We start from the raw sequence: 27992 nt of genomic DNA on the forward strand, positions 1-27992 counted from the left end.
CTGGGATCGTTTTCCTGCTCTACACTCTGGTGTTTCTGCTCAAAGAACAAGAAAATGAATTTCCATGAGCCTACAGATCGTGGACTTCTTTGAGAAACTTAAAGAAGACGCTTTTCTTTCCTTAGATTGAACTTAAAGGATTTGAGGAGCAGAAAAGTTTTTAAAGAGAAATTAAACATATTAATAAATATTCTGATTATTTTACGTTATTTAGCTGTTTAGGTTATTTTTCTGCTTTCTGTCACACGTCTGCTCTCGTGTCGTTATCAACAGTGTATCAATGCATTCCTGTGGGTGGAGACAGAAACACACACCCAAAAAGAGCTCAGAGCAAGAATAAAAGAGGAGGAGACAGGATCAGAGTGGGACAGTGGAGCTTGTTGTTGGTGTCTCTGTGTGAAGAAACTGTAAGTTTGCTTTGTTTCCTCCTTTAACAGTTTGTTTGTTTCTGTGATGTTTGGACCTGATGTTCTCCATCACACCGACACTCTCTCTCCCCTCTGTTCCATATGTGACAGAGGGGAGAGAGTCTCTCACTCAGAGAACCAAGGTTACAATGTAACCACACGTTCAGCTCTTGTGTTTGAATCCTCATGATTATAGATTATTGATTGGCTGGAATCAAACAGTTTGAAGAACATTTATTCGTGTGGTAGTTTCAGCTGCTGCTCACAAATCTGATAACAGGAACAAGTTAGTTCCACGAGGAAGACGTTCGTCTGGGCGCGTTGGCCTCGTCGGTCATGTGACCGTGTTACTGTTCGGGCTCAAACTGATACGAGTGGTTTAGCAGGTGTGACAGGACGATGCTGCACAGCCTCATTGTTCAGGTGTGAGTCAGACTCTGAGTCTTTATACAGTCCTGTTTAACAACATGTTGTTCCTGTTGATGTGTCACAGAGATCAGCTGTGCTAAACTCTGCTGCGTGCAGCTACTAGTTTCTCTAGTTTGGTGATGGAAACGTCGATGAGACTTTCCATCACCAAACATCACGAGGAACACCTCTGAGTCTGATTCTGACTCTGTGCATAAAACCACAAATATCCCTTCATGTCTGTTCATCTGATTCTGTAACGTGAGAAACTTTGATGTCTGAATTTTGAATCATTAATCATTAAAGTCCAGACTCGTAATTCTTAGAGGTTGGACTCAGCAGACGCTCCATAACACAACATCATCACAGTCCTTCAGTTATGATTTCATATGATTGAGTTTTGAGTGTTACAGTGATGTGTTTTCATGTTGTTGCAGGTCTCTGAGTGTCAGTGAAACCTGTCAGTTAAAACGAAGATCTTTCACTTCATTTCCCTCACTGCGTTTCTAGACCTGATTTTCTGATTTACATGCGCTCACTTCCTGTGTTGTGACAAGTTAATTATCCTGAGTGCGCACTGGGCAGGGAGACTCCGCCTCCATTAAAACAAACTAGATGTGGAAGTAGTGACGTTTTAGTTTAGTGCAGACGTGAGAGATGAGTGTCGTTACATTACTGTTCATTTTCTGTTACAGCGTTTATTGTCCACACGTGTGATCAGACAGGATTATTTCAACGATCTCATGTTTATTTTATCCTCCTGTAACTTTATGAAGAGCTAAACTGTCAGCACTAGTTAGTCCTTATAAGAACTGTTTGTGAGCTAAGAATCAACAATGACAAAGACTGTGAGTGTCATGCAGTGAGTCCTCAGAATTAGGCTGATTTTTAAGTTTTGTGTCAATCAAAGCTAGAAGCTGGTGTAGCGTTGAGCTTTATTGTTGATTAATTAAAAAAATATATGTAAAAGAAAAAAGGACTAGATGTGTTTTCTGTCTTTAGAAAAAGGTAAAATTGGTTATATTTTGTTGGGCTAATTCTGACCAATCGTGACAGTCCAGAACTTTTCCCTGCTGCTGTATCCTGTAACAATCAGTGTTGGGACTAACGTGTTCGTAAATAACGCGTTAGGTGTGATGATAACGCCAACTGATTTTAGTTTTATGATTCCTGGCTCCCATCTATGAGGTTTCTCATGTTTGTAAAAGTTACCTCATCATCCTCAGAGTCATCCTCCTCAACTGGCTGCTACTTTATGAAAACCATGTGTAACACCTGCACATGTGTTTGAAAAAACAAACGCTTTGATTTTGACACCCCAAGAAATCTAGATCTGCACGTGTTCAGAGTAAGAGCAGAATAAACAGCAGCAGAAGCTGATTGATGAACAGCTGAATGACATATCAGCTGTAGCTGCAGCATCTGCACAGAGTTTGATTGGCTAACGCTGATTTGTTTGTTTTTTTAAACAGGACAGCAGAGAGAGAGAGGAGGAGATGAAGAGTGCAGCAGATTGATGAGACAGTGAAGAAGAGGTGAGCATCTGACAGAGCAGAGCCAGTTTAAAGGAGCCTCACAAGCTCACACATGACAGCTTCATCAACATGGAGCTCTGAGTGTTTATTAAAGGATCATTGGACGCTCTGACACAGCTGACTGCAGCCTTTAGCTGTGAGCACACAGTGTCTCCATGAGCCTACAGATCGTGGACTTCTTTGAGAAACTTAAAGAAGACGCTTTTCTTTCCTTAGATTGAACTTAAACAAAGGATTTGAGGAGCAGAAAAGTTTTTAAAGAGAAATTAAACATATTAATAAATATTCTGATTATTTTACGTTATTTAGCTGTTTAGGTTATTTTTCTGCTTTCTGTCACACGTCTGCTCTCGAGTCGTTATCAACAGTGTATCAATGCATTCCTGTGGGTGGAGACAGAAACACACACCCAAAAAGAGCTCAGAGCAAGAATAAAAGAGGAGGAGACGGGATCAGAGTGGGACAGTGGAGCTTGTTGTTGGTGTCTCTGTGTGAAGAAACTGTAAGTTTGCTTTGTTTCCTCCTTTAACAGTTTGTTTGTTTCTGTGATGTTTGGACCTGATGTTCTCCATCACACCGACACTCTCTCTCCCCTCTGTTCCATATGTGACAGAGGGGAGAGAGTCTCTCACTCAGAGAACCAAGGTTACAATGTAACCACACGTTCAGCTCTTGTGTTTGAATCCTCATGATTATAGATTATTGATTGGCTGGAATCAAACAGTTTGAAGAACATTTATTCGTGTGGCAGTTTCAGCTGCTGCTCACAAATCTGATAACAGGAACAAGTTAGTTCCACGAGGAAGACGTTCGTCTGGGCGCGTTGGCCTCGTCGGTCATGTGACCGTGTTACTGTTCGGGCTCAAACTGATACGAGTGGTTTAGCAGGTGTGACAGGACGATGCTGCACAGCCTCATTGTTCAGGTGTGAGTCAGACTCTGAGTCTTTATACAGTCCTGTTTAACAACATGTTGTTCCTGTTGATGCGTCACAGAGATCAGCTGTGCTAAACTCTGCTGCGTGCAGCTACTAGTTTCTCTAGTTTGGTGATGGAAACGTCGATGAGACTGTTTCCATCACCAAACATCACGAGGAACACCTCTGACTCTGATTCTGACTCTGTGCATAAAACCACAATTATCCCTTCATGTCTGTTCATCTGATTCTGTAATGTGAGAAACTTTGATGTCTGAATTTTGTTCTATCATTAAAGGATGTTGGCTGCTGTGTTTGCACATGCTCAGTGTGACAGGATGTTGGCTGCTCTATTTGCACATGCTCAGTGTGACAGGATGTTGGCTGCTCTGTTTGCACATGCTCAGTGTGACAGGATGTTGGCTGCTGTGCTTGCACATGCTCAGTTTGACAGGATGTTGGCTGCTCTGTTTGCACATGCTCAGTGTGACAGGATGTTGGCTGCTGTGTTTGCACATGCTCAGTGTGACAGGATGTTGGCTGCTGTGTTTGCACATGCTCAGTGTGACAGGATGTTGGCTGCTGTGTTTGCACATGCTCAGTGTGACAGGATGTTGGCTGCTGTGTTTGCACATGCTCAGTGTGACAGGATGTTGGCTGCTGTGTTTGCACATGCTCAGTGTGACAGGATGGTGGCTGCTGTGTTTGCACATGCTCAGTGTGACAGGATGTTGGCTGCTGTGTTTGCACATGCTCAGTGTGACAGGATGTTGGCTGCTGTGTTTGCACATGCTCAGTGTGACAGGATGGTGGCTGCTGTGTTTGCACATGCTCAGTGTGACAGGATGTTGGCTGCTGTGCTTGCACATGCTCAGTGTGACAGGATGTTGGCTGCTCTGTTTGCACATGCTCAGTGTGACAGGATGTTGGCTGCTCTATTTGCACATGCTCAGTGTGACAGGATGTTGGCTGCTCTGTTTGCACATGCTCAGTGTGACAGGATGTTGGCTGCTGTGTTTGCACATGCTCAGTGTGACAGGATGTTGGCTGCTGTGTTTGCACATGCTCAGTGTGACAGGATGTTGGCTGCTGTGTTTGCACATGCTCAGTGTGACAGGATGTTGGCTGCTGTGAAAGCTGAATGCTCTGTGGTTAGAAGTGATGTCACACATTAGGATAACTGTGCTCGCTCTCTGTCAGAGTAACAGAGAGCGAGCAATTTGACCACATGACCCTCAGTACACAGCATGATGTGCGCTGTAAACAGGAAGTAGAGGAGCAGGACTGAGGTAAACCTCTGAGGGATCAAACTGAGACTGAGCTCCAGATGTTTCCACATGTTTCTGCTCTGCGTGTGTTTGATGATTATTTCAGGTATAGATGATGGAATATGGCCAGTCTGATGTGAGCCTGCTTCTCTGACAGCTCCTCACCTCTCTGTGCTGCCCCCTGCTGGCTCTGATCATTACTGACTGAGTCCTTGCTGCCACTTTATTAGGTACAGCTTGCTAACACAGGCTCAGACCTGCTTTGCCTTCAGAGCTGAGCCTTAAATCTTCATGGCTCAGATTCAGCAAAGTGCTGGAAACATCCCTCAGAGTCATGTGATCAGTGACGTCTGCTTTCAGCACTGACAGATAGAAAAGTGCATCCACATAAACAGGATATATAATAATAATAATCAAATGCTGATTTTTTTTCAGCCCTTTGTCTGAATGCTAATCCAGCTGTGTGTGTTTGTAATGACAGTAAATAAATGTCAGACTTACAGCTCCTGCTTTACTGCATTAAAGTGATCAGATGAGTTCAGCACTTTGACATGGATGGTAGTGAAAGCAGGAAATGACAAATGTAGCACAGCAGCAGCGTTTAACAGAAACTCTGGGATGAACATCATTCATAGAACAGCTTCCAGCTTCTTTTGCTCGGCTACAGTTTGGATGGATTTGCATTTAAAGATGCAACAAGACTAAAATGGTTAGGGTCAGGAGGTCAAAGGTCAGAGCTCCTGTGGGTCTGAGGGCGGCCTCACGCTGGAGAAGGATGAAGGAGTCTGACCTGAGCCAGTGTTTGACATGAACACATCAGCACTGCTGTCAGTGAGCCTAACGACAGCCGTTAGCATCATTTCAGTGTTTCAGTCATAAAAACACTTCCTGTCTCTGTGGTGGTTACAGTGACATCATGCAGTTTGTGCTTTGACCTCCAGAGGGCGACAAATCAGCACAGACAGAGAGCTCCATTCAAACTTTGCTGCCATCAGGAATAATTCTTCAAATATAATCATCAGTGTTTGAGCAGTTATGATATCAGGGACAATCTAGACATGTGTGACAATACTGAACATGTCACATGACACACCTCAAACATCATGTGATCCACTCTCAGTCTGCACTTTCATTCATGACTTCAACAGGTTGAAATGAGCTTTGAAGAAACATTCAGTGAAATAAATCTTTCATGGATTCATGTGAGCAGCAGATGAACTTTGTACCAACAACATCTTCAATAACAGAGTCTGAATGAAGCTCAGGTGTTGATGCTGCTCACTGATTGGACGCTTGGTTTCAGCTCTGCTCTCAGTCTTTACTGCACAGGTGAAGGTAGAAAGTGTGACTGGATCTATAGACTGGAAACAGAGAAACATGCTGAACATTTGAAGCTTTGCAGCAGAAATGTTCATGTTACAAATACAGCAGAGCTGATCTGGGATCAGTGTGTTCACACCTGCAGCTACAACAAGGTTTCATGTCTCCACACGTCAGCATGTGAACTTTACTCTGACTCAGTCTGAGCAGTCAGACGGCATATTTTTAAAGTTAACACATCAGCACACACAGAGCTGAGCCCCTCCCACCTGTGCTGAGTTTCAGGTGGAGTCCCGCCTCCTTCCAGGAAGCAGCTCACCTGTGTGTCCGTGTTTAGTGTCCAGGTGTGGAGTGGAGCTTGTTGTTGGTGTGTGAAGAAACTGTAAGTTTGCTTTGTTTCCTCCTTTAACAGTTTGTCTTTAGGAACTGTACTGTTTGTTCAGCTCGTGTTTGATTTCTTCACACAACAAACTGTGTGTGTTTGTATTTCCGGTCTCTCCATTAAAGTCAGTGTGTAATGTTTCCTGGCTAACATCAGCTGTGTGCAGCTTAGTTCAGCACAAATCTGCCGCTCCATAGTTCACGGTAACGGACTCACAGCTGGACCAACGAGGCCGAGTGTGTCCGCCACTCTGAGCTACGTTCGTGTTTGTGTACTTGTAGTTTGTACTTTGAGTTCACTCAGAGCCCACAGAGGACGCAGCGTACGTGATGACGTCACAGCCCTTTACCTCCTTTACTGTCACTGTGATTAATATTTACACACGAGACACCTGCAGAGCTCTGACGCTGAGCTAGCACACAGCATGCTAACACTAAGCTAAAGCTAGGCTAGCCAAGAACCCAGAGTGAGGTTAAAGCTAGTGATGGGCAGATGAAGCCTCATGAAGCACTGAAGCTTTTCATCCAATTGGTTCACCCCAACGCGAAGCTTCTTGAAGCTTCATTTGCTCTAGCAGGACACCTACTGGACGTAAAAATATTAGTTGGCATGAATTTGAAGAGTGTGGCCTTTTTGCACACAGCCTGTAAATGTCAACAACAAAAGGAGTGTGTAAAACATGTATATTGTAGTGATGCAGTGTACTGTGTATATTTATACTGGCAGTATGGAACATGATTATTTGGAAATGCCTAAAATGGAAATGATCATATACTGTGAGGTGAGGTGTGGACAGTGGTTGTGCTTTTGTAACATTGAGGCAAGGACAGTGATTAGTGTTTAGGGGACACATCATTGGTTTTTGTTAAAAAGAAACAGTTTCTCCACTGTGGCAGGTCGTAGGCGATTTTTTTTTTCTAAACTGTCTCTAACTCTCACTAACCGCAACTCTCCATCAAACGCCCACATTTTGTCTGAGGGGTTTATATCGCTGTCATAGCTCGCGGCAAAGTTCGAACCGCTTCCTGAACCAGACACGTGGTACAGCCGGGCAGCGAGGCTTCGGACGTCATCATTTTCAGCTCCTCCCATAAATGAAGCAAGCCTGGATACGCGCTTCGCGGAAACGCCCCCTCCATTACTCGACACACGCTTCGAAGCCTCGATACAGAACGTCACATCACTAGTTAAAGCTGAGTAAACACTGACCCCAGACCAGCACCGTGATAAAGTGAGCTGCTGCTGCTGAACTTGAACAGGTAACAAAGTGATGAGCAGTCAGGCTGCAGGTTTCTACCTGTTCATGTTTCTACAGTAGAATCACTTTGAAGTGTCTTTGTGCTGTTTCATCTTTGATTTGTGTTCATAAACACTCAGAGAAACATCACGTGACCTCATCAGGATCTGTGTTGGTGTGTGGGGCTGTACCTCAGCTTTATGTTGTTACATGCTCATTTGTTCATTTCACACAGTAACATCAAAGTAATGTTATGAGGAGTAATGAAGTAACGTACTCCATTACTTTTAATTAAAGTGTTCTGTGTAATATGTGTAATAATGACTGTTTTGAGTAATGACCAACACTGATCACAACAAAGAGGAAATGCCTCCAACATGCACAAACATTTGAGCCACAACATGCAGTTAATGTGCACAAATGTCTTTGATATGCTGCTCAGTGATGGTGGTGACTGTCAGAGCAGAGCTACTGAGAATCAATAAGTAATATCAATGATGGGATCAGAATCACTAAATTCTTCTCATCCCTGTCAGTATCATACATGTGCTGTATAATGTGATAAATGTAGAGGTGCTGGCTGTTCTCTCACTCTGCTGTTTAGCTGTAAAGGACGCCTCCCTGCCTTTGTCTCATTCATGACCTTTAATAGTCTCTTCTAACATGCAGAGATCTGTATGATCTGTTTCATAGAGTCTAACCAGCCTGTACAGGTAACAACAACAGTCACTGCATCACTGACACACAAACGTCATCTCTGTCAATAACAACATTCATACATGGAATAAAAACACATCAGTGGATCATTGCTGGAGCTGATGTTTGTGCTCCTGGTGCAAAGGCTCTCAGTTTCCTCCTTGAAATAACATCAGTGGTGGGTCAGCGACATGCTTTCTTTCCCTCTCAGGTTTAAATATCTGGGACTCTCCACCGTTTGGTTTTAGAGCTGAAGAAGCTTCTCTGATGAAACGTCTTCCAGAAACTTAAAGACGTCTCTTTTCTCTCCAAGCTCCTTAGATCACATGACCTGGATGACTGAACCTACAGACACATTGACCTGGTTTCTAGGTAGAGCTGGGCGATAGAACGATAATGATATGTATCGCGATATAACTTTTTCTCGATAGAAAAATTAAACTATTGCGATAGACCTCGCCGCTCTTGTCCTCTTAAAAAAAAAAAAAAAAAAAAAAGGTCAGCCAATCCAAATTAAGTAGCCGCACGTGTGTTTGTTTGGGAAGCAGCCAGCGGGTAATGGAGGAAATGAGTGTGCCGACTAGAAAAATCAACCGAGCGTGACCGAAGAGAAAACAGAAGATGGTTCCAATGCCGGAGAGATTGTCGAACGGAAGAGCCATAGAAGCTCCGTAGTGTGAAGGTATTTCGGCTATAAGTCTGACAAAAAACAGAGTAGCGTTCACTGTAAATGTGCCGAAAGCAAGTCTGGAAATACAATAAACTGGTGCATGCGTCACACTGTGCGCCACGTTATTGTTTCGGTGAAATGAATTTCTACAATACTGTTAATTCTACTCTCTGCAGTGTTTAAATGCTTACATGTACACACAGTTACTGTCCCTCCACACATACGACTCGGTTCTGCTTCTATGCCCCAGCTTTGTTTACTTTTTCCCACCGAGGCTTCTAGACTTCTGATTGGCCAACATTTCTGCACGGTTAGGAATCTAGCGCCACCTGCTGCTTTGGCATGTTCATAGCAGCGTTTTCCTTCATTTCTGCCTTTATGTGTGGACGGGATTATTTTTTAAAACGGAAACGGAAAATCTCCGTTTTCAAAAATACCCGTGTACGTGTGGACGTAGCCTCAGTCTCTGACTGGAAGCGCTAATTCGTCATTCGGCTTTTGTCAGACTAAAGTAACTGTTAAAACTGTTTGAAAAGCTCAGCTATACAACAAGGAGAGATTGAGAATTTCCTTTTAGTTCTCAGTTTATTTGATATTGACAAAAGTTAGTCAGTTTTGTCTGTTCTTCTGTAAAACAAACTAAGATTTATTTTTAGAATTAATATTTTGTTTCTAAGTGGAATTGACAGTTTAGTCTGTTTCATTTGTTCTATTTTGAAACTTAAACGCTTTAGTGGCTGCCTTTTGTGTAGTTTGCAATATTTGCCTTTATTTATCTGAAAAAGTCTCATGTTCCTTAAGTACATCTACCCTGTTGAACTTATTATGGGAAATAAATATTTAAATCAAAACAAGCTGCTGATTATTTCACATTTTACTTGTGAGCAACGGCACATTTAAATCTTACAAATATAGTTATTTGGCTGATATCGTGATAGATATCGTTATCGCCTGAAATGAAAAAAACATATCGTGATATGAAAAAATCTCATATCGCCCAGCTCTACTTTAAAGGTGATCGTTTAGGACTTCAGCAATAATACAGACAGCAATGTAGTTAGCAGTAAAACAGCTTTATTGGGAATTAACTTAAAAAACAAACAAACATCTGTCTCCTATTTTCTGTCACACAGGAAAGAAGCATCAATATCTGATGAGAAGACTTATTTATTTCTTTTTGGCGGTGAGGGAGGGATGTGCTGGAAAAGTTTGAAAAGGGACCTTGAAAGTGCTTAAGAAGTGCTTGAATTTGACCCTGAAAAAGGCATATGAACCCTGATCATTATCATTAGCCTGTGTAAGTCCTGAGTGTCCTCCAGTTCAGGGACGTGCAGAGGGGGGGGCTAGAGGGGCTTGAGCACCCGCCCCTTTCCTGATGAGTGCCCAAAGTGCCCTTTTGTTGAGGCAACTTTTAAATTTTTTTTATTTATTTTTTTATGTGTGTGTGTGCGGAGTCCTGTCTGTGCCCCTCAACAATAATATTTAACTATTAATCACAGTTTTGCTAAATAAAAGGATCTGGCTTGCATCAGTCACATGATCACATTTAACCAATGATCGCCCTTGACGGCAGAACGCGCTGGTTACGAGCCGGGAACGAGCTCACAAAGAGCACGCGCATTTTTAGCGGTCCGGAGCTGTAGGAGAAACACAAGTTAACTCAGAGACACAGACTGATGCGACACAACCAGTAAGTAGGTGTACAGCGCACACTGTAGTGTGTAGCACCCAGGAGTATTAGCTTATTACGTACACGTTGGTAAGCTGTCTTGTTGCAACTGACGAACTGAAACAAACGAGCGTGCTGTGTGTGCAACAGCGCGACAAACATTACCTTAGAAAGATATGCAGGGAGACGTGAAGGAGACGACACAGACGAACCAGCGACGAACACGAGACAACACACACTATAAATACACAGAGGGGAAACTACACACAGGAGGGAGGCACGGCCGATTCTGATTGACGAGACGAGACAGGGGAAACGCAAACTGAACACTCTGGCATAAGACACAGACCTTCACAATAAAACAGGAAATGCAGAAGGAAGCCACATAACAAACCCTAAAACTAGAACTCAGGAAACACTAAAAAACTAAGGAACCATGAGAAGGAACCAAAACTCAAAAAACACTGGGCCACCCACCCAGGACCATAACACTTCAGATCTGAGCAAGCACGCTGCCATGGGAACGTGACATTGACAGAGAAACCCCCGGATCCTCCCACTGACATGACCGCTGTGGGCAGACCTCCACCCGCCCCACTCGGGAGTGGAAACACAAAACATTATTTTATGTCATGTGCTGGAATATACAGGAAATAGGTTTAAATGTTAAACACATTTCATCAAGTCAAAAACAGCTATAATATAATTTAATCTTTTCTTGATGCATAAAATAAAAAGATTAAAAACAATAAAACAATTAAAAGAAAGGCTTTTTAATTTGATTCATTTCTATATGATGGATTATGCAGAAAAAGTCTCGGGCTGAAACGTCTACTTTCTACTTTATTACGTATTCAAGTCGTGTTTTTTTAAAGAGTAAAGTAACCAAATACTTTTGAAAATAAGTAATCAGTAAAGACATGGGATTACTTAGTAACTGAGTACTTATTTCCAGTAACTTGAGCAGCACAGCTTGTAATGAAGTAAATGTTGTGTATGCTGTGAATGAAAGAGAGCCTGGTGAGGTGAGTCAGTCTTTACACAGCTCTGTTAACAACATGTTGTTGCTGCTGCACAAAGATCAGGAATGCTGCAAACTGAAACTCTGCTGCAGGCAGTGACTCGTTTTTCTAGTTTAAACTTCCCTGGAAGATTGTTCAACTTGAAAACAGCCAACATCATTATCAACACCTCTCACTGTAAACTCAAACCATAAAACCCTTAAGGATCCACGGCCTTATGGTTTTTTAAACCGATGATCTTAAACATGTGAGCTCATCAGAACTGAAAATGAAGACAACCAGTTGTTGTTTTGAAATAAAAGTCCGAGACAAAACTGTTTGGTTCCAGTGTGTCCAAACTCTGATCTTGTGTTTCCTATATTAGAGCTGGAAAGCTGCTGAACACGTTTCCATGTTAGTTCCTGCAGCAGCCACTGAAACAGCATTTCTACAGTCCAGCACTGATTCAGCTCATAACAAGGTTCAGGTTGGTTCCTGCTGTAGACTCTAATAAAAAATGACTATCTATTACAAACCAGACAATTTTTCTTGGATTGACGTTTTGTAAATGTCCACAGCAGTAGGTGGAGGAGGAGGTGGGGCCCTCAGGCAGCAGACTCTCTTTGTAGGACCAAGAAACCAATCAGAAGGAACTCGGGTTAAAGAGAGCCAGGAGGATTCAAATGCAATGATATCCTGCTCAGCTACAGCTGACGGTCAGTGAGAAACAGCAGCTTATTAAAAGTTTTTAAATTACTGACAGACGGAGCAGCTGCTATGTAAAAGTGCAGGTTAGATATTTGGAGCCATCACTGAAATCCTCGATCAGCTCTGCTTTTGACCCCACATCTAAAAATGTCAAAGGACAGTTGGTTTGTAGACGTCAGACTCTGAGGTTTACCAAGAGAGTCTAACAGGAAGCCCAACAGTGCACGTCAGAACTTCTCTGACACTGTTATACCAGAAATGTCCTTACCTGGTTGGCAAACCCACCAACCTGACACACCTGAAGTCTTTGGCACAAGTCGTGTTGACTATGTTCACTCAGGTGCTTGGTCTTCAGACCATGTTGTGATTGATGAACCTGACTTGACTCCTACCAAGACTGACTCAGATCTCACTGCACCACAGCCAGTAAGGTGGAGGCGCTCTGACAGAGAAAGACATCCACCTGAGAAGTTTCCTTATGAGGAAGTAGGAGAGCCGCTGACCTTGGCTATTAGCTCCTTTTCTCAAACCTCAGCTGTTGCATTCTCCACAACTGTTACTCCACCACGTCCACGTTGGTCAACGATGCATGAAGGGACTCGCCCGGTGGCGCCAGTGTCCGGCAGCCTCGCCTCTGTCAGTGCGCCCCAGGGCAGCTGTGGCTACAATGTAGCTGCCATCACCAGTGTGTGAATGTGTGTGTGAATGGGTGGATGACTGAATGTAGAGTAAAGCGCTATACAAATGCAGGCCATTTACCATTTAAGTCGTGTGGAAATGCGGAGAGTCTGTGAGCTGCATTCACAAACAGGTTGGATCACTCTGAATGACAACGATTAGAGGAGGGTCTTCCATCAGTACCAAGCTCTGCTGATTTTCATTAATAAAACTTAAACCTGCTCAGTGAAAAACAGAGTGAAATCAGACAAGACTGAGTCCACTTTTAACTTTGTTTCGTCAGATTTAACAGGAACTCATCTGAAGATCAGCCTCCTCCCTGTACGGGGAAAATTCCTATCAAGTCTCCACCTGTCCTGCTTCAGGTGAAGCCCCGCCTCCTTCCAGGAATCACCTGTGTGTCTGTGTTTAGTGTGCAGCTGTGGAGCTTGTTGTTGGTGTGTGAAGAAGCTGTAAGTTTGCTCTGTTTCCTCCTTTAACAGTTTGTCTTTAGGAACTTTATGAGCAGATCAGGAAGTGAGACGTTTGTATTTACATAAAATAAAACCAATGAGATGATTTGATGATTGGCTGAATCCACTCTGGTTATCAGTCAGTAACTCTGCACTCAAACATTTGTCTTTGATAAACAGTTTAAAACGATCTGAATGAAACTTTGGATCCAACATCACTGGTGGAACAATGATCGTCCCTTTAACTGGAAACAGATGAAACCAGTTTGTTCTTCAGAAGCCGACATTCAGGTTTTACTGAGTGACGTCAAAACAACATGAAGCTGCTCCAGCTCAGTTCAGGGTCACTGCAAACAGAGATAATCAGAAGTAAATACAGACTCTCTCACACAGCATCAATATTTAAGGATGTTTTCACTGCGGTTTAAATCCTACATATACTTGATGTTGATGCAGGAGTAAAGCCTCTCAGAATCAAACACATTTAAGCCTCTGTGACTCAGGACTGTGTGAAGTGCACAATCGAACACTTTTTAATCTGTTTCAAGTTAAACACAATGAAGTGTTCAAAGGAAAAACATGTTACTATGTGAATCCTGCTTGATGGACCAGAGCAGAGCCTCCCTCTGTGCTCTGTTCATCACTCTGTCAGTCTGAGTTATTCATGAAGCACAAGCAGCTGATGATAAGCTGGTTAATGTTGGCACACACACACACTGTGACACTGTCAGACATGAGGAAGTGTGCAGGTAAACTCTGCTCAGAAATGACAATGAGGAGGTACACAGACTGATGGAGCTCATAGAGTGAGACGTTTATTTTACATGAAGTAAACCTGATGTATGATCTGATCTGTAGATCAAACTGATGTGTTTAATAACCTGTTGTTTAGGGCTGGGCGATATGGCCTCAAATCCATATCACGATATATTCTTCTGTATAACATATTTTCCACACTTAAAATCCTTTAATTTCCTCAAAAATCGAGAGTGTGCCTTATGTATGAATTCTGGTTGTGCTTACTGACCTCGAACCGATTTTGGCTGCAGAAATCTGTTAAAAATGTTTTAGTACAACTTTGGTAAGCAGCACTGCTTGATGGATCGTCAGAGCATTACGGCTGCCGTAGGGAGGAGCTTCACGGAGTAATCTGGGTCCAAAACTCCGACAGCTTCAGGTACCAAAGTCAAACGAACACAAAGAGTTAAAAATGGTCTAAATTCTTTCATCTTTAATAAAATCATCAGCGTTGCTGCTTTACCAGGTGTAACAATTAAGTTTAACATCCAGGTAGGGCTGCTCAATTAATCGAATTTTAATCTCGATTACGATCTGGGCTTTCAACGATCATTAAAAATGACTGAGCCGATTATTAGCCCCTCCCTCGTGCTTTACTCTCGCGCTGCTCCGTGTGGCAAATCGAGCGCACCTCTCTGCATTTCGAACACGTGTCACAACAATTAAGAGCAGCGGCCTCCGACCTTTTTTGCTCCACGGACCAGTTTATGCCCGACAATATTTTCACGGGCCGGCCTTTAAGGTGTCGCGGATAAATACAACAAAATAAAACTAGTGCCGGTACCGAAAAAAAGATTTATTCATAACACACGTGAAAAGACCCAGGAAAACCAAGTCAACGATAAAAACGATAACAAAATAACATGGAAAACCGATAAAAACCCTGAAAACTATACATTTCACACCTGAGCCTCAACTCTCGCGGCCCGGTACCAAACGACTCACCGGGACCGGTCCAAGGCCCGGGGGTTGGGGACCGCTGATTAAGAGGACCCGAGGGAAGCTTGGAAAGCTAAACAGAAGTTATTTGGAGAGGAGAGTGACTGCTGTTGGTTGAAAAGAGGTAAAAAAACTTCAGTGGTTTGGAAACATTATGGGTTCAGTCAGACGTGGATCAAGTAGACACAGTGTGTAAACTTTGCTACGGTGTCGTAGCTGCACCACAGAGCAACACTGCAAAGTTCACTAAACATAGATGTTTACATTTTTCATTTATTTTTTTATATTGCAAACATTTGCACTGTTATCAGTATTTGCACACTATTTAATGTTATTTTTTGACAACCTTTAAAGTCATTATTCAACACATTGTTATTGTTAAATAAATATTGTCAAATAATCGAGATCTCAATTTCAATGAAAATAACCGTGATTATCATTTTTGCCATAATCGAGCAGCCCTACATCCAGGCATCCATGAAAACAGAATTTATTCAATTTAACGGAGTTAGAAGTTAACAGGAAGTTAGCTCGCTAGTTTCCACCTAAACATTTCATAGCATATTCTGACTGAGAGATTTTTGAAACTAATTCAAACGTACAGCTCTGCTATCACTTCCAACATAAATGAAGACTAAACAGCAGTGGCGTTTGCAGGGTTACTGAAGTTGGACTACCTGGTATATAATGTTGTGCTACATGATTGCTAGCGACACAGCTATGTTAGCATAACATTAGCACAGTGAAGCTGGAGGATGAATGCTAACTTTTTGGCTTTCGCCATATTTCAATAGTGCTTCATCTCTTTGTTATGACTGTCGCCCGCCATAATTGCAGATGATAATTGTTGTAGCTGCTGCGATGCTTTCGACCAAAACAGGCGCAGCTTGATGACATCATCAACATGCGGTATAGTCACAATCTCTATCGTTGGCCAAATTTATATCGTTTCTATCGTATATCGTTTCTATGGCCCACCCCTACTGTTGTTACTGTTGATGCGTCACAGAGATCAGCTGTGCTACAAACTGGAACTCTGCTGAACTGGATTTACTCGTTTCGTGAACTTTTAAGAACGAATGCTTCCTTGGCTGAAAGCAGTGAACATAATTTAAAAAACAGCTTTACTTGCACATAAATCTGTCAGTAAAGTGTGGATAATAAATTCTGGTGGTGTTATAGGTTCTCTTGGTCAGCTTGGTGTTGGTTTGGCTCCTGCATAAAACAGTTTGCTCTCATATTTGACACTGACAGGAACAAAGAGTAAAAAACACGACAACCAAACTAAAAAAGAGAGACGAGTTAAAGCAGAAGATATTTTGTGTGTCAGAACATGTGATCCTCACCAAGAGAGAAAAGCTCTGATTATTGTTGCTGAACTGTGATGGTGAACAGTCTCCTCTGTTGATCCCAGTGTGACTGAAGTCCGTGTGATGAGTGAGGACTGAGCCTGTGTTGGTCGATCGCCTCTAAACAGGATGTGAAGCATCAGTTCAGTCGTATTAAAGCCCTGAATAAACAGTCCTTCTGGATCCACTGTCTGTGTTTGGCTCCTCATCTTCAAAGACTCAACACAAGATGTTGGTCACATCAACATAAAACACAGGATTTGCTGCAGATGTTGAAGTGTGTTCTCCATATGAGAGAAGCTGCTGATCGTGTTTGTATGTTAGCACCTGTAGGATCGATGAACAGCTCTGACTCAGTTCACTAACCAGGCTCAGGGGAATAACTGGGATATTTCCCCAACAGAGACGTCCTGCTGGGATCGTTTTCCTGCTTTACACTCTGGTGTTTCTGCTCAAAGAACAAGAAAATGAATTTCCATGAGCCTACAGATCGTGGACTTCTTTGAGAAACTTAAAGAAGACGCTTTTCTTTCCTTAGATTGAACTTAAACAAAGGATTTGAGGAGCAGAAAAGTTTTTAAAGAGAAATTAAACATATTAATAAATATTCTGTTTATTTTACGTTATTTAGGTGTTTAGGTTATTTTTCTGTTTTCTGTCACACGTCTGCTCTCGAGTCGTTATCAACAGTGTATCAATGCATTCCTGTGGGTGGAGACAGAAACACACACCCAAAAAGAGCTCAGAGCAAGAATAAAAGAGGAGGAGACAGGATCAGAGTGGGACAGTGGAGCTTGTTGTTGGTGTCTCTGTGTGAAGAAACTGTAAGTTTGCTTTGTTTTCTCCTTTAACAGTTTGTTTGTTTCTGTGATGTTTGGACCTGATGTCCTCCATCACACCGACACTCTCTCTCCCCTCTGTTCCATATGTGACAGAGGGGAGAGAGTCTCTCACTCAGAGAACCAAGGTTACAATGTAACCACACGTTCAGCTCTTGTGTTTGAATCCTCATGATTATAGATTATTGATTGGCTGGAATCAAACAGTTTGAAGAACATTTATTCGTGTGGTAGTTTCAGCTGCTGCTCACAAATCTGATAACAGGAACAAGTTAGTTCCACGAGGAAGACGTTCGTCTGGGCGCGTTGGCCTCGTCGGTCATGTGACCGTGTTACTGTTCGGGCTCAAACTGATACGAGTGGTTTAGCAGGTGTGACAGGACGATGCTGCACAGCCTCATTGTTCAGGTGTGAGTCAGACTCTGAGTCTTTATACAGTCCTGTTTAACAACATGTTGTTCCTGTTGATGCGTCACAGAGATCAGCTGTGCTAAACTCTGCTGCGTGCAGCTACTAGTTTCTCTAGTTTGGTGATGGAAACGTCGATGAGACTGTTTCCATCACCAAACATCACGAGGAACACCTCTGAGTCTGATTCTGACTCTGTGCATAAAACCACAAATATCCCTTCATGTCTGTTCATCTGATTCTGTAACGTGAGAAACTTTGATGTTTGAATTTTGAATCATTAATCATTAAAGTCCAGACTCGTAATTCTTAGAGGTTGGACTCAGCAGACGCTCCATAACACAACATCATCACAGTCCTTCAGTTATGATTTCATATGATTGAGTTTTGAGTGTTACAGTGATGTGTTTTCATGTTGTTGCAGGTCTCTGAGTGTCTTTGAAACCTGTCAGTTAAAACGAAGATCTTTCACTTCATTTCCCTCACTGCGTTTCTAGACCTGATTTTCTGATTTACATGCGCTCACTTCCTGTGTTGTGACAAGTTAATTATCCTGAGTGCGCACTGGGCAGGGAGACTCCGCCTCCATTAAAACAAACTAGATGTGGAAGTAGTGACGTTTTAGTTTAGTGCAGACGTGAGAGATGAGTGTCGTTACATTACTGTTCATTTTCTGTTACAGCGTTTATTGTCCACACGTGTGATCAGACAGGATTATTTCAACGATCTCATGTTTATTTTATCCTCCTGTAACTTTATGAAGAGCTAAACTGTCAGCACTAGTTAGTCCTTATAAGAACTGTTTGTGAGCTAAGAATCAACAATGACAAAGACTGTGAGTGTCATGCAGTGAGTCCTCAGAATTAGGCTGATTTTTAAATTATGCAGGACTCTGTGTCAATCAAAGCTAGAAGCTGGTGTAGCGTTGAGCTTTATTGTTAATTTATTTAAACATATATATATATATATATATATATATATATATATATATATATATATATATGATGCCCTACCCATGATCAGCCGAGAGGATGAGACAACGAACATCCAAGAATACATTGGGAAGATGGCCCCAACTGACAGCGTGCTCAGTTACCTCAGGCAGCAGAAACCCAAGAAAGAGGAGGGAGACGAGGAACCATCATGGAAGGACAGGCCCCTGCACGGTATGTACCACCGGCAGATAGAGGAGGGGGCTGATATCCAGAAATCCTACCAGTGGCTGGACAAAGCTGGACTGAAAGACAGCACAGAGGCACTAATCATGGCAGCACAAGAACAAGCTCTGAGCACAAGATCCATAGAGGCTGGGGTCTATCACACCAGGCAAGACCCCAGGTGCAGGCTGTGTAAAGATGCCCCAGAGACAATCCAGCACATAACAGCAGTGTGCAAGATGCTAGCAGGCAAGGCATACATGGAACGCCATAACCAAGTGGCCGGCATAGTGTACAGGAACATCTGTGCCGAGTATAACCTGGAAGTCCCGAGGTCAAAATGGGAGATGTCCCCAAGGGTGGTGGAGAATGACCGAGCTAAGATCCTGTGGGACTTCCAGATACAGACGGACAAAATGGTGGTGGCTAACCAACCGGACATAGTGGTGGTAGACAAACAGAAGAAGATGGCCGTAGTGATCGATGTAGCGGTTCCCAATGACAGCAATATCAGGAAGAAGGAACACGAGAAGCTGGAGAAATACCAAGGGCTCAGAGAAGAGCTTGAGAGGATGTGGAGGGTGAAGGTAACGGTGGTCCCCGTGGTAATCGGAGCACTAGGTGCGGTGACTCCCAAGCTAGGCGAGTGGCTCCAGCAGATCCCGGGAACAACATCGGAGATCTCTGTCCAGAAGAGCGCAGTCCTGGGAACAGCTAAGATACTGCGCAGGACCCTCAAGCTCCCAGGCCTCTGGTAGAGGACCCGAGCTTGAAGGATAAACCGCCCACAGGGGCGTGCTGGGTGGGGTTTTTTTTTTTCGGTTTTTTTTTCTTTTTTTCGTTTCATGGGACCGGTCCCATCCAACTACCGACCAATAACCTGCCTCAGCACCACATGGAAGCTAAGGCTAAGATGAACAGGCACATGGGTCAATACATGACACAGAAAGGGATTGGCAAGAATACCAGAGGCGCAAAACACCAGCTACTGGTAGACCGAGCAGTCAGCCGAGACTGCAGTACCAGACTGACCAACCTGTGCACTTCCTGGATTGATTACAAGAAGGCCTATGACTCAATGCCCCACACCTGGATCCTGGAATGCCTAGACCTATACAAGATCAACAGGACCCTAAGAGCCTTCATCAGGAACTCAATGGGGATGTGGCGTACAACACTAGAGGCCAACCTGAAGCCCATAGCACAAGTTACCATCAAGTGCGGGATCTACCAGGGAGATGCTCTGTCCCCACTGCTGTTCTGCATAGGCCTGAACCCCCTCAGTGAGATCATTAACAAGACTGGCTACGGATACCGACTACGGAACGGAGCAGTTGTCAGCCACCTCCTGTACATGGATGACATCAAGCTGTATGCCAAGAGTGAACGAGACATCGGTTCACTGATCCACACTACCAGGCTATACAGCAATGACATTGGAATGTCGTTCGGACTGGAGAAGTGTAGTCGAATGGTAACAAAGAGAGGGAAGCACCACAGTCCAGGATGAGACAACGAACATCCAAGAATACATCACGAAGATGGCCCCAACTGACAGCGTGCTCAGTGAGTACCTCAGGCATCAGAAACCCAAGAAAGAGGAGGGAGGCGTTCACTTTACTGTCAAATACACTTAATAACTTTAAACAGCTGCAGTTATCAAGTGAAAACAGCAAAGATGTCAGGGCTGGGCTGAGCCCCAGTGTTTCTACATCCTAGTAATACCTCAGACAGTCACAACTCATCAAAGCTTCTCGTTATCATTAGGACACATTTAGTTCAATATCATTTCACATTTCTGTGTCATCATCCATCAAATGTTGACACATAGTGAGTTTGTCATTCTCTCAGCTGACACTGAGATGAAGCAGAAAGAAGCAGCTGATATTTGGACAGCACGCATGATGGAAAGAGAGGGAGAGTGTAACCCATGCTTATTTTATTGCCACTGATATTTTTATTTTATTATAAATGTTACTTTTTGTAGAGTGTTGAGTTTTCCCATGTTTCTGTCCTTAACTTGTTGAGCCCCAAAGTTCACGTATTCTGTGAAGAATTTCTTATTTAATTTTGTACAAATGGGATACAGAAACAAGTTGTTAGTAGAAATATGTGTTTATTTTACAAGTGAAGTGATTGCTCTGCACATTTATTTACAGGCTGAGCTTTATGTGCCACTATGAAATCTTATGTGAAATTTTATGTGAAATGCGCAAGTTTTCTGATGCCACTGGAGATGTTTGCAAAGGACGCTCTCAATCTGAAGGCCACCTGTAACACAAGGACTGTAGACATGCAGGAGCTGCACAAGCCAATAAGCAGTCAGCAGAACTCCCATCCTGATGCAGTGCACATTATAGCTGGGGACTTCAACCATGCTGACCACATATTTGAACAGCATATTAAATGTGCAACAAGGGGGGAAAAACACATTGGATAAAACCTACAGCAGACCAGCTGGCTGAGGTCTTCACTAGGATCTTCTACACTTCACTGTCCAAGTCCTGCATCCCTCCAGTCGGCCATAGTTGTCCCACTGCCAAAGCGCACCAACATTAGCAGCCTCAATGACTAGCGATCAGCTGCTCTAACCCCTGTTATAATGAAGTGCTTCATGCGATGTCTCATCATGTCCTGCCTGCCACCCTCACTCGCTCCAGTTTGCATACAGAGCTAACAGATCAACTGAAGATAAGCACCATGGCACACAAAAAGGCACTTCAGGGTTCAGCTGACCTGATAGGCTACCTCCCCTGGACGTTTTGGGGGGTAACAGCAACATCAACAATGTCCACATGCACTCATTCTTTTGCTTATACCTTTCTTGGACTTAAAAAAAAATCCACTTTAAGTTACTGTGTTGTGTTTAGTTGTGCGTAGTGCCGACGTGGGACAGTTTCGTTGTACTATTGAACTAGGTATGACTGTGCAATGAAGAGTTATCGCTTATCTCTAGAGTATAAATTCTTTTTCTTATAGATTTCAGTAACTTTGAAGTTTTCAGTTTCATTTTTGTGTTTTATGTTTGCTTTTTTCAACTCTGGTCATCTGACAAAATAAACACAGTGACACTTATGACACTCATTACTGATTCAGTATCATTTGAGGTGTGATAGTTTTCCCATCACAGTAAAAAATAATTTCTTATAAATAATCGAGATGTAAAGATGTACCGTAATTGTCGGGCTATAAGCCGCTACTTTTTCCACAAGCTTTGAACCCTGCGGCTTTTAGTCAGGTGCGGCTTTTCTGTGGATTGTCCCTGATTTTTGTCATATCATAAGACAAATTGTTTTGTTTGATCCGCTGTTGTACGGCACTACGTTGCCTGGCAGAAGGGCATGTGATCAGACACACAGTATCGGGGTTCAAGAGTGGTATGTTGGTCACGTGTCCATCCGCCAGGCAACATAGTGCCATACAAGTAGCGCGAAAAACAAACTTCAAAGTAGCGCTACACGTTCAGCTGGAGTCGTGGATGATGAGCGGCGATAAACTTGCGAAAAGCAAGTTATGCTCAACTCCACCGGTGGAATCTGACAGCGTGGAAAAGTGTGAAAACATCAATGATCACCAACGGATTTCGAAGGGCTGGACTGCTGCATGATGGAGAGGAGGACACCGCCACGACCCTTCTGAGGGTGTTCGACTCTGACACTGACAACGAGGATTTCTTTGGTTTTGAAAGTGACAACGAAGGAAAGAAGCTGAGAGTGGATGACGAAGCCACCCTGAGCCTGTTCGTATCCGACACTGGAGGAGAGGACTTTGGTGGTTTTAGTGCAGGAAGAAGAGAAAGATGGTGAATGACTGACTTTTCTGCTTGTTAAAGCCGTGTCACTGCACCTGAGCCTAAAAGGTAGTCTGAATCTATTTTTCTGGTGTGCTGTAGGTTATTGTTATGTACTACATTTGTTACTCATTTATGAAGCACAGTACATGTTTCCTACTTGTAATTACCGCTACTTGCACATATACCTAAAAAGTTATGCAAATATGTACCCATAACTTGTTTTTCAAAATATTAATAAAAGTGATGTCTCCAAACAGCCATCTCTTTCCTGACAATTCGCTTTGTGCATATTCTCTTACATATGATAAGTCAACATTGAAACACCTGCGGCTTTTAGTCAGGTGCTGCTAATGTATGTACAAAACAGGATTTTCCCCTGATTTTAGCTTGTGCAGCTAATATTCAGGTGCGCTCTGTAGTCTGGGAAATACGGTACTCTGCTAAAGAAGAAGATAGAACATGTGATGAGACTCACTTTCTGAGTCACGTTCTCATGGTTTACAGATCAAAGATGGAGAAGCCCTCACCACTGCAGCTCCTGGAAATGTTGCAAAATTTGGGAGAAGAGGAGCTGAAGGTTTTCCACTTTTACCTGCAGCATGAACCTGGAGGTGACATCACCAAAATCTATAAGTGCCAGCTGGAGAACGCAGACAGACTGAAAACAGTAGAGGTGATGGTGCAGGTGTATTCAGACCGTGTGATGGAGGTAGCCCAGTCGATTTTAGGGAGAATGAATAAAGGTCAGTCAGAGGAAAAAGAAACACGAAACACTCCGTGTGATATGCAGACACCACATTGTCACAATTTATTGTATGAAATGTATTAAACTGAGACTTTCTAAATTTTTCTTTTCTTTTCAATGTATGAGTACAAATATTATTATTACATTATTTTGAAACTATAGAGGTTTTCATTATAAAAGAGACCAACTGGTGATTCAAGCTGCACTTTCTTCCAACAGGAAGTCCCTCAGCTCAGGAGGCTTCATCGCGTTTGTTAGAACCTTAACAAATATCTGCTTTTTTAATTCAGATGCTCTTCATGAGTGTCATCGTAAACTTAAGTCTAAGCTGAAGGAGAAGTTCCAGTGTGTGTTTGAGGGCATCGCTAAAGCAGGAAACCCAACCCTCCTGAATCAGATCTACACAGAGCTCTACATCACAGAGGGAGGGACTGCAGAGGTCAATGATGAACATGAGGTCAGACAGATTGAAACAGCATCCAGGAAACCAGACAGACCAGAAACAACCATCAGACAAGAAGACATCTTTAAAGCCTCACCTGGAAGAGATGAACCAATCAGAACAGTGCTGACAAAGGGAGTGGCTGGCATTGGGAAAACAGTCTTAACACAGAAATACAGCCTGGACTGGGCTGAAGACAAAGCCAACCAGCACATCCAGTTCATATTTCCATTCACTTTCAGAGAGCTGAATGTGCTGAAAGAGGAAAAGTTCAGCTTGGTGGGACTTGTTCATCACTTCTTTACTGAAACCAAAGAAGCAGGAATCTGCAGCTTTGAAGACTTCCAGGTTGTGTTCATCTTTGATGGTCTGGATGAGTGTCGACTTCCTCTGGACTTCCACAAAACTACAATCGTAACTGACCCTAGAAAGTCCACCTCAGTGGATGTGCTGCTGATAAACCTCATCAGGGGGAAACTGCTTCCCTCTGCTCGCCTCTGGATAACCACACGACCTGCAGCAGCCAATCAGATCCCCCCTAAATGTGTTGGCATGGTGACAGAGGTCAGAGGTACGAATTCATTTGTTTGTCTCTAAAAACATCAATAAGGCAGAAACAGACCTGAGCTGACCAAGTAGAGCTCTGGTTGTTTCCATGTAGTAGCTCTGCTGTATGACTAAAGTCAGAGCTCCAATAAATGAAAGGTTGTTTGGTTTAATAATGTCTAACTTTACTTCGCCGCATGTAACAGCAAACAACATTAAAACAGAGGACAGAGGTTACAGAGCTTTAGATGAGATGTGAGGATGGTTCATTGCAGATGACAAGAAATCTAGAAAAACATCTAACATGTTTGGACTCAGAAATAGTCATACATGACATGCTTTAAGGCCTTATGATACATTTAGACCTTCACTCTTCATGGTTTACATTTTAAACCAGAGCTCTTAGAAATGTATTCACATTTTATTAAGTAAAGTGATATGTCTCTAGCCTCAGCTCTGCAGTACGAGTAAAGTCTGAGCTCTAATGAATGAATATCTCTTTGGTTTAATATTTCTAACTTATTTCACTGGATCTAACAGCAGATACCTGATATTTATGCCCTGGACTTAACTTTTAATGTTTTTAATTAATTAATTACAATTACAATTTTTAATTAAGTTCATCAAATTAAAAGAGAAGCCAAAGTTTCAGAGCTTTAGGTAACGTTGGAGGACGAACTGGATTATGCAGATTTCTAAAAAATGTATTACAACATGAACTTTATCTTTATTTTTGTCTACAGACTTGACAAGATTTAAATTTTTTATTTACTTTTGAAAAAAAGATTTAAGTAGCCAATACTCTTCAATGTATCACTCCAAGATTACAGATCCTGCGTCCATTTTATATCAGCATAACACTTCAGGGTTTTATTTTTTAATAGTATTTGTTTCCAAAAATGGTCTCTACTTTTATTGTGGAAAAATACCTGCTGGAAGTCAATGGACCATTTTTCAAAAAACCTTAACAAATATCTGCTTTTTAAAATTCAGATGCTCTTCATAAGTGTCATCGTAAACTTAAGTCTAAGCTGAAGAAGAAGTTCCAGTGTGTGTTTGAGGGCATCGCTAAAGCAGGAAACCCAACCCTCCTGAATCAGATCTACACAGAGCTCTACATCACAGAGGGAGGGACTGCAGAGGTCAATGATGAACATGAGGTCAGACAGATTGAAACAGCATCCAGGAAACCAGACAGACCAGAAACAACCATCAGACAAGAAGACATCTTTAAAGACACACCTGGAAGAGACGAACCAATCAGAACAGTGCTGACAAAGGGAGTGGCTGGCATTGGGAAAACAGTCTTAACACAGAAATACAGCCTGGACTGGGCTGAAGACAAAGCCAACCAGGACATCCAGTTCATATTTCCATTCACTTTCAGAGAGCTGAATGTGCTGAAAGAGGAAAAGTTCAGCTTGGTGGGACTTGTTCATCACTTCTTTACTGAAACCAAAGAAGCAGGAATCTGCAGCTTTGAAGACTTCCAGGTTGTGTTCATCTTTGATGGTCTGGATGAGTGTCGACTTCCTCTGGACTTCCACAAAACTACAATCCTAACTGACCCTAGAAAGTCCACCTCAGTGGATGTGCTGCTGATAAACCTCATCAGGGGGGAACTGCTTCCCTCTGCTCGCCTCTGGATAACCACACGACCTGCAGCAGCCAATCAGATCCCTCCTGACTGTGTTGGCATGGTGACAGAGGTCAGAGGGTTCACTGACCCACAGAAGGAGGAGTACTTCAGGAAGAGGTTCAGAGATGAGGAGCAGGCCAACAGGATCATCTCCCACATCAAGACATCACGAAGCCTCCACATCATGTGTCACATCCCAGTCTTCTGCTGGATCACTGCTACAGTTCTGGAGGATGTGCTGGAAACCAGAGAGGGAGGACAGCTGCCCAAGACCCTGACTGAGATGTACATCCACTTCCTGGTGGTTCAGGCCAAAGTGAAGAAGGTCAAGTATGATGGAGGAGCTGAGACAGATCCACACTGGAGTCCAGAGAGCAGGAAGATGATGGAGTCTCTGGGAAAACTGGCTTTTGATCAGCTGCAGAAAGGAAACCTGATCTTCTATGAATCAGACCTGACAGAGTGTGGCATCGATATCAGAGCAGCCTCAGTGTACTCAGGAGTGTTCACACAGATCTTTAAAGAGGAGAGAGGACTGTACCAGGACAAGGTGTTCTGCTTCATCCATCTGAGTGTTCAGGAGTTTCTGGCTGCTCTTCATGTCCATCTGACCTTCATCAACTCTGGACTCAATCTGATGAAAAAACAACAAGCAAAATTATGGTCTAAATTATTTAAAAATAAAAAGAGTTTAAAATCTCTCCACCAGAGTGCTGTGAACAAGGCCTTGCAGAGTCCAAATGGACACCTGGACTTGTTCCTCCGCTTCCTCCTGGGTCTTTCACTGCAGACCAATCAGACTCTCTTACGAGGTCTGCTGACACAGACAGGAAGAAGTTCACAGACCAATCAGGAAACAGTCCAGTACATCAAGGAGAAGCTCAGTGAGAATCTGTCTGCAGAGAAAAGCATCAATCTGTTCCACTGTCTGAATGAACTGAATGATCGTTCTCTAGTGGAGGAGATCCAACAGTCCCTGAGTTCAGGACGTCTCTCCACAGATAAACTGTCTCCTGCTCAGTGGTCAGCTCTGGTCTTCATCTTACTGTCATCAGAGAAAGATCTGGATGTGTTTGACCTGAAGAAATACTCTGCTTCAGAGGAGGCTCTTCTGAGGCTGCTGCCAGTGGTCAAAGCCTCCAACAAAGCTCTGTAAGTACATATGTGATCATAGCTTTAGCTTTTAAATGTTTATTCTAGTTAACACAGATCAGGTGGAACAACTCAAATAAAATATCAAAAATATTAAGTGGTCATCGGTACTCAGTTTGTTCAATACTGAATACAATGGAGCACAAATTGTCCACGTTTCTGAAATATTTCTGGGTGTAACTGTCACCAAAGTGCAATTTAGACCTGGCCTGTGGTTGTTATCTAAGTGATAATCATCAATTCTACTAAAACAAATACAAAATAAAGAAGTTTGACACATTTTGTTGATATCAAAAGCACACTGAACAATTCAGTGTTGTTTTACTGCTGTTCTCTCTTCACTTCTTCTCCTCTGATTCTCTCCACATGTTGCTCTGCATCAGTGCTCAGTTTCCTGACAAAACAAGATTAAATATTGCTAAATATAATAGTATCTCATTACACTTCAACATAAGTGTTTTATTTTTGTAATTGTTTATCTGTTATTTTTCAGACTGAGTCACTGTGACCTGTCAGAGAGAAGCTGTGAAGCTCTGGCCTCAGGTCTCAGCTCTCAGACCTCTAATCTGAGACAGCTGGACCTGAGTAACATCAACCTGAAGGATTCAGGCGTGAAGCTTCTGTCTGAAGGACTGAAGAGTCCACACTGTACACTGGAAACTCTCAGGTGAGATCAAGCATTTTTCTTTCATCAACTGACAGAATTAGCAGATTAATAATAAGGCAGTCCTCTAATAAGAGGAGAAGTGGAGGTGTTTTGGAGGGCAACATACTCTTATGTTAACAAGACAGGAAGTAGTTCCTGGGAACTGCTTCCTTTGTTATTGTCTAAGTAGAA

The 27992-nt window shown here is 42.8% G+C and overlaps 3 protein-coding genes across 5 annotated transcripts in view; all 3 read left to right on the forward strand.

Moving 5' to 3' along the window:
- Positions 1–27992, forward strand: part of LOC146679721 (protein NLRC3-like) — a 128149-nt gene that overhangs the window by 95597 nt on the left and 4560 nt on the right. The gene's annotated exons all lie outside the window — the stretch shown is intronic.
- Positions 1–27992, forward strand: part of LOC146679722 (uncharacterized) — a 193503-nt gene that overhangs the window by 95579 nt on the left and 69932 nt on the right. The window lies entirely within an intron of this gene.
- LOC146679725 (protein NLRC3-like) lies at positions 16933–27158 on the forward strand. Of its 3 annotated transcripts, none has more exons than XM_085450126.1 (4): positions 16933–17257; positions 23135–23373; positions 23666–24388; positions 25357–27158. In XM_085450126.1, the coding sequence occupies exons 2-4, from the start codon at positions 23142–23144 to the stop codon at positions 27156–27158; spliced, it is 2757 nt and encodes a 918-aa protein (XP_085306252.1). In that variant the 5' UTR covers positions 16933–17257; positions 23135–23141. The 3 variants fall into 3 exon arrangements, with proteins under 3 accessions (XP_085306252.1, XP_085306254.1, XP_085306251.1); XM_085450128.1 differs by lacking the exons at positions 16933–17257; positions 23666–24388 and adding exons at positions 23595–23628; positions 25001–25008 and having other exon boundaries at positions 23082–23373; XM_085450125.1 differs by lacking the exon at positions 16933–17257 and having other exon boundaries at positions 23082–23373.

This window comes from Copadichromis virginalis, unplaced genomic scaffold (genome assembly GCF_057382275.1).
Source record: "Copadichromis virginalis isolate Kocher_CV1m ecotype Utaka unplaced genomic scaffold, C_Virginalis_male_GT1.1 unmapped_scaffold_1, whole genome shotgun sequence".
Classification (NCBI taxonomy): domain Eukaryota; kingdom Metazoa; phylum Chordata; class Actinopteri; order Cichliformes; family Cichlidae; genus Copadichromis; species Copadichromis virginalis.

What these genes read in the sequence shown, in the direction of transcription:
- LOC146679725 (XM_085450125.1), top strand. Translation starts at nt 23,124, where the DNA reads ATGGTTTACAGATCAAAGATGGAGAAGCCCTCACCACTGCAGCTCCTG. An exon ending in TTTAGGGAGAATGAATAAAG is followed by an intron (nt 23,374 to 23,665) that starts GTCAGTCAGAGG and finishes TTTTTAATTCAG; the next exon opens with ATGCTCTTCATGAGTGTCAT. An exon ending in CATGGTGACAGAGGTCAGAG is followed by an intron (nt 24,389 to 25,356) that starts GTACGAATTCAT and finishes TTTAAAATTCAG; the next exon opens with ATGCTCTTCATAAGTGTCAT.